Genomic DNA, 16,636 nt, shown 5'->3' with positions numbered 1-16,636 from the left:
AAAGCAATTTCAATCCTTCTTGACTAAGTATCTGGCAAAGTTTGTTTTGATCATAATAAGTGCTTTTCTAATGTTAGAAAGTGCTTTACGTGAAAATGTTGAACCTGTAATTATTAGACATACAGATCAGTCATCTCTAATTATGTACAAAATGTGGAGGGTTGATAAACATTCTCATCAAGAATTACGTGTAGTTTGAATTTTCATAATCAACTTTCTTCATTTGCCATCATGTATTTGCTGTAGATTTGAGAACCAATCCTTTTCGGATACTACTAAAAAACAACACGTCAAAGAAATTGGATTTGTATAACTTCTCTGGGTCTCTTATTTGCTATAAATTATAATATCATAATAGAGGACAAAAAAGATATTTCCTTTTTCTTTTTTTTGTTCTTTTTAGCTTATGAATTATGTCTCATAAGTTTTTTTGGGCACCAGTTTTTAACCATGGTGTTATTGCTCAAAGTGAATTACGTATTCTATTTTAGTGAATGTGTTATTATAAACATGAATTCAAAGAGATCCTAAGTTCGACTCGGCCTTCTTTATAATTCAAAAAATCAAGTGAAGTGGTAATGTCAAACTATGGTTAAATGCGGTGAAAATAAAAAATGTATATTATGCATATGAGTTTTATATGGCCTCGCAAAGTAGCGCTTAAGGTCAAACAAATCATCATAAAAAGTTGATTACAATAAAAAGTAAAGTAAAAATAATTCAGATTCATAATTAAATCCAAAAATCTGCAACTTCAACCTAGATCTCCCCAGATGTCTTAAACTATAACAAAAGAAATAAAGTAGGAAATAGTAAAGTAATAATAACTGGTGCTGTAGGTATTAGTATTACCCTTGCCTCGCCTTTGCTCGCTTGCCTAAGCATGTTAAAAGTAGACAACTTGGCAACAAACGTGCTATTGCTTAAAAGGGTTGTCCCTTAAATCATTGCAAGGAATAAAATTGAAATTGAAATAGAAAAAGAAATAAATATAATATACGAAATTGAAATTTCAGGGGGGCTCTGTCAGTGAGTATGCAGTATGCATCTCACTCACGGAATTGAAGTGCGGCTTCCATTAGCGTTTTTTTTAAAAAAAAAAAATTGGTCAAGGGCTTCCATTAGCGTGTGCGAACAAATATAAAATAGTTGGTATCTGATTCGACCTGAACTTGGATTGGGGCCTGTGGACAGTGGAATTCTGGTCTCTGCATCGATGGGTGATGGTAGGGTTTACCTAAAGCCATAACTACTCAATATGCATAATGAAAAACATTTATTTCAAAGACAATGCAACATTCCCGTACAAACTAAATGGGGAAAGAAAAAAAAAACACATTAATATATATATATATATATAAACATAAACAAATACTTGTAATATCTCATGTTCAAACCTCAATGACAATGTTGTAATGTGTGTGAAAAACCCCCTCTTCTCCTAGTTTAGCCAAAAAATCTTATTGTAACTGGGATTGCACTGTTTTGCTATCTCCGGCCAATAATGCAATGACATGTGGAAAAGTTATCCCCCATGTCATTGCGCAATTGGCCTGAAATAACACTTTGCTATTCTCGTGCATGAAAGTCTCTCTCCTAGTTTAGACCATCGCTTGAACTAAAAATACAAAGAAAAAACTTTTACTACTCTCAACCTCTTGGTTTTTGGTCAAACCCAGGCCAACCAATGGGTCAGGCCGGTATTGCCTTTCAAATATGTTAATCTCGTGACATTGATAATGAACATATCATACAACCCTCATCAAGTAAAATTGTAAATGTAATAAATAGAAATTTATGAATTTCAAACTCAAATTTTTGTACAGATTATGACTGCAAAAAATAATTTACCTAATTTGAGTTGCTCCCTAAACATTCCTCCTCTTGTCCTAAATGTGTCAATGACTATGAGTCTGGCAAAAGATGCCTTTAATTAAGTTGGCCTGATCTCATTGTTTATCTCACCAGTAATCTCCACAGGAACACTCTCCATTTTTGAAATGGTGAAACCTGCTATTATCCCTGACAATCATCTCTCTCCCGACGATCTTCGACATAAATTTTATTGCTGCGTGGCAGTCCACGCACACCCGAATGTTCTTCGTTACTCGAATTGTTGCCCCAGCAGGAGAGCTGATGATGCCAAATGCTATGGCTAGCCTTTCACTGTGGTGGTACAATAAGTACTTCTTTTGCTCCTCCTCAACATCATGGAGCACTTCATTTGTGTTGGGCACATACCCTTCTCGTTCCATCTGCTCCGAAATGACATCTAGAGCCTCAATTATTCGATCATAATATGGGTGGGATTTATCTTCTGCCACAAAAGCATGAACCTTGTTTTTAACTTCAACCCAGCTGCAGGCTGGCTTCTTTTTCAAGCCCTTATCCCTCATACAGGTTCTCACTTTCACTGCATCTTTCCATCTCTTAGCAGCAGAATATACGTTTGACAACAGCACATAAGCTCCCATGTTCTCGGGATCAACTGTAAATATTTTCTCAGCAACCTTCTCAGCCAATTCAACATTCTTGTGAACTCTACAAGCAGCCAACAATGTTAACCATACACTTCCTGTTGGTTCTATATGCATGCTAGAGATAAACTGATAAGCTTCCTCCAACCTTCCAGCTCTACCAAGAACATCTGCAACAGCAGCATAGTGCTCTATACCAGGAGCAATATCATATTTTTTAGTCATACTATTAAAATACTTCCAAGCTTTGTCTACCAATCCAGCATGGCTACATGCGGTCAATACAGCCATGAAGGAGACATAGTTAGGTTTTACTGCCTCTCCTTCCATCTGCTCAAATGAGGAAAAAGCATCAGGGGCATGACCGTGCAAAGCATATCCCATAATCATGGCTGTCCATGACACCATGTCATGTTGCTCCATTTTATCAAAAATCCACCTCGCTATCCTAATGTTGCCACATTTGGCATACATGTCCACCAGTGAGCTCGCTACGAACACATTGTCCTCAAATCCCCCCCTAATTATATATCCATGGAGCTGCTTCCCTAGATGAAGTGTTGTCAAGTGAGCACAAGCTGGAATGGTACTTGAAAAGGATACCGGCACAGGCTTAATCTTACCCATCAACATCTGCCGAAAGAATATCAGTCCTTCATCAAACATACTATTCTGCACGCAACCTGCAATGATTGAGTTCCATGAAATGGCATCACGCTTAGGTAGTAGGTTGAACACCCGAAGTGAATCTTTAATTCGATTGCAGTTTGCATACATGTCAATTAAGCTACTCCCTACGAATACATCTGCATCAAACCCATGTCTTATTGCATACCCATGAATCTCCTTTCCCTTGATAACTTCTACATATTCTGCAAAAACTGGAAGGACGCTAGACAAAGTGAAAGAATCAGGCTTCAAGTTGGCATTCCCCATATCCTTGACCATTGCTAAAGCTTCTTCATACATCCCATTCTGTGCATTCCCCGCAATCACTGTATTCCAGGAAACAATATCTCTTTTTGGCATCAAGTCAAAGACCTTTCTCACGCTGTCCACTTTGGTACCTCTTTTGCCTTCCTTATGCATAAAAACCTTATTAACGTTCCCATTAAATTTATCATCAACTTCCCGGTATGCGTCAATTTGAGGAGTTGCCCCTCTAGATGAAATCAAATTAACATTCCTGTCAATGCCCATTACCTGCACCTGCAACTTATTACTCAGTTTATTTGATTGACTACTATACAAAGTGTCACCACCACCCACTTCTCTCTTTGCATTCCCATCCGAAAGTAGCATCCTTCCCTCACTTTTTACCTCCAAAGACACAGTTCTACCACTCAATTCCACAGAACTACCTAAATCACTCCCAAATTTACTAACTTGATTTCGTTGAGGCATTCCATCAAACAACTTGGGCGCACTAAACCTCTGCTCACCAGTCTCAGCCAAAGCCTCTAACTTGGCGTACATATTCATAAGAGCATTACATGTATATAAATCACAATCCATACCAAACCGAACAATGCACCCATGAACTGACTCACCAAACCTCAAGTCCTTAATCGATGTGCATGATTTAAGCACAGAAGGGAACACATTGTGATCTGGGTATATGCCAAAAGCCTTCATTTCTACAAAGGAAGCCAAGGAATAGCGGCAGAGGCCATGGGAAGTGTAGCATCTAATAATGGACTTCCATGCAAGAGTGGTGGGAGGAGAATGGAAGGTGTTGAAGAGAGTGAGGGAGTCATGTAAGAGGTTCAAGTTTGAGTAAACAGAGAGCACAAAGGACAGGTCAGGAGGTGAAGGGCCTTTGGTTTTGAGGATTTGGGCATGGAGCTGTTTGGCCTGGGACTGGGATTTAATGGTGCTGGGGTTCTTGAAGAGGGTTTTGAGCAGTGTTTGGATGGAGCTCATGGGTTTTGGAGGGTTCTTGGTGATTGGTTTTTTGTCTGGCTATAAGCATTGTTGTTTTGGGTTCTTTGATCGCTTCCCTGAGATTAGATGTATACTTCGGTTGCTGTGTCTTCCATGAACGATTTTGAAGAAGTGTTTGCTACTACGACGTACCATCCTTCGCTTATTGGGGTTTTCTCTGATTCTTTCTTTGACTCAATTAAGTTTTCATGGTCTCTTTCATGTTTTTACGAGAGAGAGTCAAAAACTATTCTTAAATAATCTAGGGTAAGGGGTATATGAACTTGAAGCAAGGAACAAACTCACTGCCTTGGCCAACTGGCTAAATTCACGTTTTTCATTGTGTTTTTCATGTTAGATTAACCTTTTTTTCCCTTAAAGAAAACAAATCTTGTTTCTTCAAAGTACCATTTTTTAAGCCTAGTAAAAAGCTGGGGAATGAAATGAATGAACAATATAATACAGAGACCAAGAGAAAAAACGACAAAAAGAAAAAATAATAACAATAAAGTAAGAATTAAATATTGAGTTCTGTACACTCCAAACCCTTAGATGACATTCTTGTTTTGCTGTCCTCTACAAGGGACTGATTTAGTCGGGTAAAAGGTAAGAGACTAATGATCCAATTTACTCTTTTCATTATATAGCATTGGTATGATAATCATCAACACAAGTTAAATACATGAACAAATATGTGGCAATTGTACATTGCATCTTGACAAAGGGAGTAAAAATAAAGAATACACAACGATTTTCAAAGAATATATACTTGGCAGAAAATATGTGACAAAAAAGCAACATAGCAGACCAGACCCAGACCCAAGAACTAACTAATATGCCAAACCATTGGTTTCTGAGGCCTTTGCCCCGATCTAATGATAAATTAATCACCGAAAAAACATTCTCTTTGGTTGGAACTCTACAGCCATTGGGATTCACTCTGTTTCTCAGGGGCTTCTAGTTGGGGAGGGAGGAGCTTCATAAAGCTTCCTTGAGCAGGTTGATTGGCAGCCATAGCGGACTCATCATCTGTCGACAAAACAAATAATGTCCTTATGTTTTGGAGACTATGCCAAAGATAATTAAAGGATTCTAGCACATGTTCCAGAACAATAAGAAAAGGCAAACACTTCGGTTACAAAAAGCAAACATATTAAATAAATGAACCATTCAGTTTCAGAATTCACAATATATCACTTCACTCTTTGCAGCACATGAAGGGATACTATTTCATATGAGCGAGGAAAACAACTTATTAGAATATCTTACCGAAAAGGGACTTGATGGAAGGCCGCTTAGGTTTTGTGCTCTTCTTCTTCAATTCAGCTGCAAAAATTAATGCATACAATTAAGAAAAGTCGATTCAAAAGAGTACATAGATATGCTATATAAAAGGATGGAAGGTAATACCAATCCCAGGCAATTGATTCTCATTTACGATTTCGAAGTTCTTGTATGTGTAACCCACAAAGTTGACATCTTTAGAAGACAGCATCTACATTTGACACAGCAACCAAAATATTAGCAGTGACCATTGTTTATTATAAAAATGATACACATGATTTACAACTCAGAAAAAGTACATAGATCCTATGTTAATCCTATAGCTCGTTATCTTGCAAAAGTACTCATTCTCCTAAAAATATGACACTACATATTATGGGCACACCGACCAACCCATATACTAAAGACACCATATTACTCGATGGAAAACTCATGAACCCCGTTGCTTCTATATTATGATAAATGTCCTCACGGTCCTGCAATCAAGTGCCCACCACGCGTAGAAAGGAACTAATATATTTTGTTTAGTCAAAAAAGGAAATTATTATTCATTCCAAAGAAAACATTCAAATTTTTTTTATAAATAACTTTCTTGAAAGAGGTTGAAGAAGTTGCAGTTTTGGTAAAGCAATTTCTTCTAACCAAGCAGCATCAATGTTTGAAAGGAAATTCATAATCAGGAAAGAGTCCAAGAAGAGGAGAAACAAAGCAGGATTAGCTAACGAAATGCTCAAGCAACAGAAGCATTATGTGATACAATGACATAAATATTATGAGAGCAGAGCTCCAGAATCAAAATGCATATGACTGAAACTATATGCACCCGACCTTTCTCCATGGACCAGATCTTGTTGAACTTTCAATCTGGTTGTCACCCTACCACCAGCAAATAAGGATAAAGGGACAGAAAGGGTTAGCAAAAACATGCCCAAGAATGGCTAATCATGCTGTGTGTACATACACATACATATACGAAACTAAAATCTACCTCTTCAAACTTCTCAAAGTTCTGGGTATCCAATTCATCATTGACCTCGGGGATAAATGCAGCCTTCATTTGATACAATTTGTCCCATTCAATGCCTTTAAACCAGGAGTGAGCCTGAAAATAACATGGCCAACTAGTTAATTTCACCAGTTACCAGTCCAATTCTAACAGTAAATTTGAGAATCTGGAATAGGACACACCACACAACACCTTTATTTCGTCTGCCCCTTTAGTTCCAAGCCTCTGATCAACATTACATAAGAGTTTACTAATGAGATCCTTTGCTTCCGGAGAGAGTTTGGCTTCTTCAGGAAATTTCAAATGAGTTCTCCAATTAACTATCTGGATAAATGAGAAAAGAGGTACTGTTCAACCATAAACGACAATATGGACAAAAATAATGAGAATGGGTGAATAAAGAGTAAGAAAATTAAACAATTAAGACATAACCCAAAGTGTGATTCCTCCAATCACCAGAAAGCAAGCTCCATATATGATATATTCATAAGTACAAAACTGCATCCCACCAGTGTCATGTTTACCGCACATATATCCTAAAGCCATAGCTTGGTATACGTTGGCATATCAAATGAAAAATCAACACTAGTGCCCTTGAAAATTACCTTCCTACAAGTTGACATGGGCTCATCTGAATAAAAGGGTGGATATCCCACAAGCATTTCATACATAATAGCCCCAAGCGACCACCTGGAAAGTATTAACAATATCTCAGCTGCATGTAAAGGCAAATTTGAAAAAAAAAAAAAAAAAAACCAGTCTTATACACTGACCAATCACATTCCATTCCATATCCTTTCTTCAGCAAAACTTCTGGGGCAATATAATCTGGGGTTCCAACAGTAGAATAAGCCTGCAACATGAATAACAGTTTGAAAACTCCAAATCACATTGACGTCCAAAAGGATGGACTGGAGATATCTCTAGGTATATGACATTTCTACGAATATCTTTTTATATTGACATGAAAATGAGGAAATGCTATTTGAGATAGATCAGAGTGAAATGGGGTACATGGAGATGCATAGGAAGTAGCATGGAATTTGGAACCATATGGTTACTCGAGATAAGGACCCCAAGTAGTTCATAAAAAGGACTCATGTAGTAGATCCCAAATCTTGTCGTTTTTTTTTTAATGATAAATTCTCAATGGAGTCTGTTGAGTTTAAACATTTACAGTAATTGCGTAGGATACAAATCCTCCACAGTAAGGACTTAAACAAGAGCATGCTGGATTTGTATTAACATTGTCAGTACTATAGTAATGATAGCCATATCAGTAACATGGTACTAGAACTTACAAGCATCCTCCTGTTTCTCTGCCAATGCTGCAATTGCTCCTGTTGTGTACGTTTTGGTGCTGCAGGGCGTCCATCACTTTGAAGAGCCCCACTAAGATTTTTTCCCATGGAGAAATCCTTTTCTTGGAGATTACTGCAATCTAATGGTTTACACAATCCAAAATCCGATAATTTCATGTGACCATTTCTATCGAGCAGCAAGTTGTCAGGCTTAATATCCCTGCAACATATTAACATGGAAAGGAACATTCCTCATGATAGGACATAAAAATAAGATAAGAAGGCATATAAATATGTACCACGAGATAATAATATTATGATCAATTTACCTATGAATGTAATTATGTTTATGAATGGACTCAATAGCTAGGACCGTTTCCCCAACATAAAACCTGGCCTCATCTTCTGTCAATGTATCCTTGCGCATCAATAAAGTCATCATATCTCCACCAGGAAGATATTCCATAATGAGATACAAGTACTCTTCATCCTGGAATGAACAATAGAGCTTGACGATACAATTACTGTCAACCTCTGCAAGTAGATTCCTCTCAGCTTTCACATGTTCAACCTAAACAGAAAGATATCTATTGCACTAAGCCCACCAAAGAAAAAATATATTAGATTGAAGAAAAAGTTTGGGAAAATGTATACCTGGCCTCTACGAAGCATCTCTGATTTCTTAAGCTTCTTCATTGCATATACATGGCCAGTTGCTTTCTCCCTACAGACTCTAACCTGCACCAGAGAAACAAAATAGGTCACAAAAGAAAAAAATAAAATCCAATATGTTGATTACAATGTTGTAAGACAAAATGTATTAACAAAGGCCACTTTTATTTCTCAAGATGAGTTATATATGCCAAAATCAGTCAGAAGAATCACTAAGTTGCAACTCCATGCAATCTAAGCTTGTACATGCAACAAGCCATATTTTCATACTCTTTCATAGATGGATGCTAACTGCAGTTAATATACAACATGAAAACTAACTCCCGGCCTGGTAATGTGGTCTGCTAAACAGAGCTGATGTGACATGTGACCTAACCCACGCACAGATGCCAAAACTTCCAAACCATAACCATAATGCCACCAGAGCTAAAAATATTTTTTTTCTCCTGCCCATCTCTCCCAGAATACCCTCTATTATATTTAAAATGAAAAAGGATAGAAGGGGGAGAAGGTTTTTCTTCTTCTGGGAGGAGATAGGAAAAATGCATGTATATATATAGAACTTAATTTGCAGCCATGACCATTACGGACTACAAACACTATTGAAATGATCAAATACAATATGATCACATAAAAATTATGCCGTGGTACATGGATACAACAGGACAAAATGATACAGTACAACATTATCAAAAGAAAAGATATACCTCCCCAAATGCACCCTTTCCTATCATCGTTAGTGGCTCAAAATCATCAGCACCCATTTTATGCCTCTGAATACGCATATATTCTGTTTCCTTCTTTTCCAAGTACTTCAGCAAGTTGCTTTGCTCTTCCTCAGAGACATCAGCATCAGCCAGCTTCTTTTCTAGTACATTGCGTCTGTATTAAAAGTATGATCTACCGTTACTCCGAGTCACGAAAATGGAGAAAACTCAACACTCAGGCAACTTGCTTTCATGGTTTTCATGCACCACCACTATAAAGAGAAGCAATAAGTAGTTTAGCAAGTTGTGTCAGACAGTTTTCTCTGTCTAACACAACCACTATAAAGAGATTATTAAATTCATACCGCTCCTTCCTCTCTTGCAAACTTTTCATCTGCTTCTTGTAATGATCCTCTATATATTGCTTCGCAGCTGCAACCTTCTGCTTGGTTACATTTGAAGGCACTTCTTCCGTCATTGGTGTTTTTGATCCCTCTTTCCCATTGCCTGTAGTATCCTTGTTCTTTGAGGACTTCACCTTCTCCTTGGACTTGAATTTTTTTAACCAAGACCTTGCAAACTCCATTTTGTTCACTCAACTAATGTCAACCCACGTAACCCAGTCTTTTTAAGTATGCATTTTATCTCCCAGCTACTAAAGAAAACAAAATTCATCAAATAAGAGTCTCAAAGAAACATCTCTATATCCATGTATCATTGTTTACCGCACTGAGGAATGCAGGTTTCCTGCATTGACAAAAAACCAAACATCAGTCACTTACCAAGTATAATTGAAATCGCATCCTCAATAAGTATACCTACTTTAACCAATTATAAACCAAACATGCACACCAGTTGGTTTCCAATGCCAAGTAACGTTCTCATTCAGAAGATGACACAAAATCACGAACATGTCTGATCAAGAAAATGAGAAATACTGGAACAACACAGATACTTGTCCAAAATAACTAAGCAGAAGTTTAACATTCGGGTTCATAGGGCCTGGTTATATACCCAAGATCCCTTAGTAATTAGTATGCCTCGGATGTGGTATTCAATAACTACTTAACAGTTCCTACAAGTGGCTTCAGCACAATGTTCTGGAAAAACAGCTATCGAATCTGCCTACCAAGCACAAATTTCATCCACTTAAATTTTCCAGTTGTAACCACAACAAAACAATCCCTTAAATCAGCTAAAAAAGCACACACAAACAAAGAACACTTTTCAAAAACAGCAAATCCACCATCCCAAAGTTACTAATTTCACATTGTCACAGCAATCAACAGACAAGCAAACCCCAAAACTCAACTCACCATTTCCAAAACCTCCAAGGCCAACCAGAACAGGAAAAAAAAATCCTACTTTATGATCCAATAAATTCAACACCAAAGTACCCAATGACATACGCTACAAGTAAACCACTTTCCACTCCTAAATTTCTCACCAACCAAGCCCATAAATTCAATCAACCAACAAAATAAAATTAAAGGAACAACAAAGTAAATCAGACCAGATTAGACAATGAGCGACAGTGATAGAGTCATACAAAAATCCCAAATTTAGATAACGCAAAGAAGCAAAAGCAAATCAGGAACTTGGGTTCTACAGAGTTGGATTCAGGAGAGAGAGAGAGAGAGAGAGAGAGAGAGAGAGAGAGAGAGAGAGTGAGTGTGTGTGTGTGTGTGTGTGTGTGTAGCGTACGAACCGTAGGAAAAGTGCAGTAGAGGCAATGGTACAACACGCGATGTGGTGAAAGTAGAACCCTAGAGAGAGAGAGTTTGTTGGGTGTTGAAGAAGAAAGTGGGGAAGTGGAGGAGAGAGAGGAGCACTTGGTGTGTTCATGTCATGAGTTATGATTCTGATGCCTTCCCCATTCATTCATTCCCTCTCTCTTTTGCCTTTTCTTTCTTTTTTCTTTCTTCTTTTTTTTTCTTCCCTTTTTCAAAAGTTGCAACTTCCTTTGACTCTTTTCGTTAGCTCTATCACTCTCTCTATCTATTAATTTATTCAGTTTTTTATTATTTCTTTTTTCAGGGATTGTCTGACTCTGTGTCTGTGTGCATTTTTCTGTTTCTATATTTATTTTCTATCTAAAATATTTATGGTAGTATTACAATTTTTGGTGGAGATTAATGTGGAAATAGTTAAGTTCAAGTTTTACCTTTACCTGTAAAAATGGGTAAGACAGATCTTCTTGTCGAATCAAAGCTTAATTGAATCAATCAAATATCTCCCAGCTTGGGGGGTCCGAAAAGGAATAATTGAATAAATTCACAACTTAATTATAGACCAAATATGAGCTTTAATAAAATAAAAGATTAGGTTTTGTGATGTGGAAGTAGTTGACATGAAACGTTGTTGTCGTCATGATATGATATAGTCGCCGTCTTTTGGCCCACACGCACAAGGATTTAGCTCCAGTTGTTAGCCTTCTACATAGTTTGGAGCTGCAAAGGGGGAAGATGTCGGGTTGCGGTGGTTCTACTTCTTAGTTTGTTTTAATCTAATAATTTTCAAGAACTCTTTAGAGTTTGTTGTGGTTTGTTTTCTATTTAGGAATTTTTTTTAACTTTCAAATTTCAATACGAATTTACCGTTTCTGTCTTTGCGCGGTGAATTTGTATTGCATGTCTGAGTACATGTGCTTATGGTTGCTGAATCGAAGATTTTAGTGGTTTTTTGGGTTGTGCGTGATTCTCTTTAGATCAATTCAACATGTTGTTGTGTTTGGTCACTGGAGAAAATTTATCCATATTTGGCACCATAATTGCTTTATATTTTTGTTTGTTCATCAATAATAACTATCTTTTATTCTAAATATATATATATTAGAAGCGAAGCCAGATCCATAAAACATATAGAGTTGTTTAAGTCAATGGACCAACTCTCCAATTCAAAATTGTCATCTTGTATGGTATTTCTAATTTGTAGAGGTTGGCATGGAAAACGATTTTGAGGTATGATTTGAATAGTTTCCTTTGTCCTGATTTCAGAGGAGGTTGGAAGTGGCAGTGGTGGTGGGAGTTGCAGCGCCTAATGCCCACTCAATTGAGTTTGCTAACGAATTCTTGACAAATCACTTCCATGATACAACAAAGTTTGGAATCTACAAATAGCAAAATTCTATAAGAAAATTGTGTGATTGTTGAGGAGAAGAGAGAGTACATAATTTATGACATATTTTGTTATGTTAGCAACATGAAGTATATATAGAGAGAGCATAATGGCCAAAAGACATTGGTTGGTTTGTACCATTTCAACCAAAAGACATATTGATTGTTCAAAGACTTAACCAAATTCATTTGTCGTAGACACTATAATATGATTTATCATACAATAATTATATATATATATATAGTTTTTTTCTCTTATGCGGATGTTTGGACCTTATTACGGTGTGGAAGAGTATGAGATTTTTTTTTTTTCCAAGAAAAGGGAAACTTTTATTGACGTCAACTGCTTACATTAGCATCGCTAACCAAGGTGTTAAACAACCATGCTGGAGGGATAAAGTCCCAATAAAAACTATCACCTTCCCTACATGCAAAAGAAGCTACATCGTAAGCAGCTTTGTTACAACTGCAAGGGGAAAAAACAAACAATACTTCTTGGAATTCTCATTTTGCAACCTGGATGTCGAAAAAGATACTCTCCACCAAGGCATGAACCATAAATTTTTATAGAAGTGGGCTATTATTTCTTATATGGGTAAGGATTTAAATAAAATTCCATTTATTTTCTCATAGAAGAAAATTTGAAGCTAACTGAAGATACATTTGAATAGGACATGCTAATTTTGCTTGGATGGATTGGGCTAATTTTTGTAAAATGAGGTATAATGCCTAAAAATTAGTATTAAATTTATTTTTTCCCAAACTTTGCACTAGGTTAGAGCCCACTCTAGCCATAGTGTAGTTCTGTCCTTGCTCTCCACCTCCACATCCACCGGCCGTTCCCTATTTACCATCTATATGGCCATTTGGGAATCAGACTCAACCACCACTCGAGAGAAACCACCCTGTTGATAAGCTAACAAAACTGAACTGATAGCACAACCTCAGCAACGAGAGCTGATTCATACCGCATGTCTCATTGACCTTCGGCTTGCATCATCCACCCTGTAAAATCATGAATCACCCAACCATATCCATCCTTCAAAGTTTTTACTACCCAAGCTCCATCATAATTTGCTTCCATCCACCCTATATCTGGGTTCCTTCCACACAACTTGCACCACCTTCCGATGTTCTGGAGGCTGAGGCAAGGAGCCTTTAGTGTTACACAATGCCTATACTCATCAATTTGCGCGAAAATCATTGAAATAGCATCGTAAGGATTGGCCTCCTTGCCATGGAAGACTGCCTCATTACAACACTTCCAAATATGCCACAACCCATAAGGATTGGCTCCCCTGATTGTCCCTCACGTACATATCTCCTTCGAAGATAGTTCCAGTAGAAGGCGAAATCACTACCCTCCACGGACGATACATCTAATTGCAACGGGCAAGCAAACCAATAAGCTCATGCAAATGCACATTGAAAAAATAGGTGCATTTGGGTCTTCCCTTCCTGGCCACACATCCTACATTTATTATTGACTGAAACATGCCGATGTCGTAGCTTATCGCATACTGCAAGAGAGTTGGAACACCCCATCCACATAAAGAATCATAATTTGGGTGGCATTTTTAAGCACCATACTCTTTTCCATAAATCTTTCTTCTACTTCCTATTACTACTCTCATCTTCTCCTTTCCGCCTTAGTTCTCCATTGCGACGAAGATCCACCGCCATTTCATACCCGAATTTAACAGTATACTCTTTTTTTTTTCTTTTTTTTTTTTGTTGGTAAAGTGTCATATTAATTTATCCGAACATCCCCTTTGACTAACTGGCAGAGATAATATTTCCTCCCTTCCTCCTCATTGAACCATCTCCGCGCCTCATTATTTTTTATTTTTTTATTTTTTTGTTTTTTTGTTTTTTTGTTTGTAAAGTGTCATATTAATTTATCCGAACATCCCCTTTGACTAACTGGGATAAATAATATTGTCCTCCCTTTCTCCTCACTGAACCATCTTCGAGCCTCATCAATTTGCAGAAGAGTAGGAGATGACTATTAGGCCCCGTTTGGTTTATGGGAAATGAGATTTGGGGACAGGAAATTAATTGTTTTTTCATGTTTTGTTTTCCTCCTCATGGGAAAGTTTTGGAAAATGAGCCAACACTAAATACACTTTTTTCATGATCATATTGTCCTCATTAATAATTTAGAATTACAATATAGTATTAAATGCATTCTTTTTTTATTTAATTTCATATGGGTATAATTGAAAAATTAAACAAATTTTATTTTACATTCCTACACAGACCAAACATGTGAAAGGAAATAAAGTTGTATTTCTTGGTTACTTTTCCAGGATTACCAAACATGGAAAAGGAATCTTCATTTCTCATCCTTTAGGAAATGACATGGGAAGTAATTTCCCCTCAAATTCGTTCCGTAAACCAAACGAGGTCTTACACGGTTACACCCTCAATTAATAAGGATCAAGTAACTAAAACAAGAGGCTCGAGTAAACAACTAACAGGAATGCTAGGAACCTTCTCTCTAACATTCTCTTTTGGACCTTCTCCTTTCTTCTCATGACAAGTGTCACTTTCCTTACACTTAAAACAATGTCATTAATGCATCACACAAATTAGTTTTTGTTTTCCAAATTTACCCTTATTGAATGTAATCAAATAAAAAATTAATACATTTAATAAGGGTAAACTTGAAAAACAAAAACTAACTTGTGTGATGCATTAATGATATTGTAAGCGCACTAATGAAATTTCCATCTTAAAAGAGTATATTATCTTCTTGGACATGGAAAATCTTTCTTATTTCTTTAAACTAATCTTTTTATGTGCTCATTGACCAAAAAAGAGAATTTTTGTGTGATCTTAGTAGTTGAAATTACTAGTTTGACTGTCTGAGGGATCCATTTAAATTTTTTTCAAAGGGACCGCGCATGTAGGTTCAATTCTTGTAAATGAACAAACACAATGAATCCAAACTGTTCCTAATGATAATCAAATGGACAAATGATTTTCAGTCTTTGTAGAAATGCTTCTTTAATATACATATATTATCTAAACTTTAGACGATTCAAATCGTTGAACTAGATTGTGAAGTGACTCCAACAATGCGATTTCTTTCGATAACCCACGTACAAATTACAACCATACAAGTGAGTTGGGATTCTGTCACTTCACTATTCTAGCTACCCAGCTGCCAGATAACACATTCTAATTATGTACCTATACTTTGCACTCAACTTTTAGTCTTGGATTGTATAAAAACAAAAACAAAAACATATTACCAATATGAAAATAATTTATCCAATAACGGTGCTATTAGATTATAGCATATGCTTAGCTGGACCACTAAGAATAATGACATATCCATTAGGAAACTGTCCAGAATAATTGCCCAAAACAATGACTTTTTTTTTTGGAAGTTTCTTCACCTAAACAATGACTATCACTGATACATATTCAATCCCTTGACTTCCGCCTGAAATGCTGCAAATCCTTTGACATGGGGCACCCTAAAAGCATTTCTCTGCAATCACTTTCCTTTTTGGCTTAGCTCCTTCTAAAAGCTCTCTTGCTAGTTATCACAAAAGGGATTTGCATGACAAGGCAGCCGAAAACAATGTCACCATCCAAAATCACATGAGGTCACATGTCCATATCCATACTTTGCTTTTTCGTTTGTGACTTGGGACCTCTCACTTTACTATTGAAAACCCTAGGCTCCATGTCATGATATATATATATGGATCTTAATCCTTCATCGTAATTCATGAGGTTTGTGGTTTCATATATGTACCCCTTGAAATGCCTTTTGGTTATTGTATGACTTAATGCCCTAATGGAGACTTGTCATAAGTAGGATGGTGACCATATCCTTGCCCTCGTCCATATAAAAGAATGCAATATATGTCAACGGCTAATGTAACCAAAATAATCTGTCAGGACTCCAACAAATAGTTGGACTTTTTATGGTCTATACCAAAGTATTTGAAATAGGAAAATACTTCCCTCCTTCTCTTATAAGTAAGAACTCGTATTTTGTTAATAATCCGATCAAGCAAGTATATAATGTTAACTAAAACATTTCTAAATGAATTTAATATATACATGGGCAGAACTAACCCAGGGGCTGCCTTGGGCCGTAGCCTAGGGAAGGTTTTGGGGAAAAAAAATAATT

At 36.8% G+C, this 16,636-nt stretch overlaps 2 protein-coding genes across 2 annotated transcripts; both read right to left on the bottom strand.

Moving 5' to 3' along the window:
* Nucleotides 1-1,746: 1,746 nt before the first annotated feature.
* On the bottom strand, nt 1,747-4,678 carry LOC117615648 (putative pentatricopeptide repeat-containing protein At3g23330). Its single transcript, XM_034344763.1, has one exon. It carries the CDS (start codon nt 4,398-4,400, stop codon nt 1,962-1,964), a length of 2,439 nt encoding a protein of 812 aa, XP_034200654.1. The 5' UTR covers nt 4,401-4,678; the 3' UTR covers nt 1,747-1,961.
* Nucleotides 4,679-5,018: 340 nt separating this feature from the next.
* Nucleotides 5,019-11,395, bottom strand: LOC117615647 (serine/threonine-protein kinase tricorner-like). The gene is made up of 14 exons (XM_034344762.1): nt 11,079-11,395; nt 9,736-10,117; nt 9,371-9,545; nt 8,646-8,729; nt 8,321-8,562; nt 7,992-8,211; nt 7,464-7,543; nt 7,296-7,380; nt 6,883-7,014; nt 6,673-6,786; nt 6,513-6,560; nt 5,811-5,895; nt 5,670-5,726; nt 5,019-5,429 (listed from the first exon to the last, which is right to left on the bottom strand). Exons 2-14 carry the CDS (start codon nt 9,954-9,956, stop codon nt 5,320-5,322), a joined length of 1,653 nt encoding a protein of 550 aa, XP_034200653.1. The 5' UTR covers nt 9,957-10,117; nt 11,079-11,395; the 3' UTR covers nt 5,019-5,319.
* Nucleotides 11,396-16,636: the final 5,241 nt, after the last annotated feature.

The sequence above is a fragment of the Prunus dulcis genome, chromosome 1 (genome assembly GCF_902201215.1).
Source record: "Prunus dulcis chromosome 1, ALMONDv2, whole genome shotgun sequence".
Lineage (NCBI taxonomy): Eukaryota > Viridiplantae > Streptophyta > Magnoliopsida > Rosales > Rosaceae > Prunus > Prunus dulcis.
This window is presented reverse-complemented; position numbering and strand designations above follow the sequence as displayed.

What these genes read in the sequence shown, in the direction of transcription:
- LOC117615647 (XM_034344762.1), bottom strand. Translation starts at nt 9,956, where the DNA reads ATGGAGTTTGCAAGGTCTTGGTTAAAAAAATTCAAGTCCAAGGAGAAG. An exon ending in AGAGAAACAGGAGGATGCTT is followed by an intron (nt 7,544 to 7,991) that starts GTAAGTTCTAGT and finishes TTCATGTTGCAG; the next exon opens with GCTTATTCTACTGTTGGAAC. An exon ending in GATCTGGTCCATGGAGAAAG is followed by an intron (nt 5,896 to 6,512) that starts GTCGGGTGCATA and finishes TGTCAAATGTAG; the next exon opens with ATGCTGTCTTCTAAAGATGT.
- LOC117615648 (XM_034344763.1), bottom strand. Translation starts at nt 4,400, where the DNA reads ATGAGCTCCATCCAAACACTGCTCAAAACCCTCTTCAAGAACCCCAGC.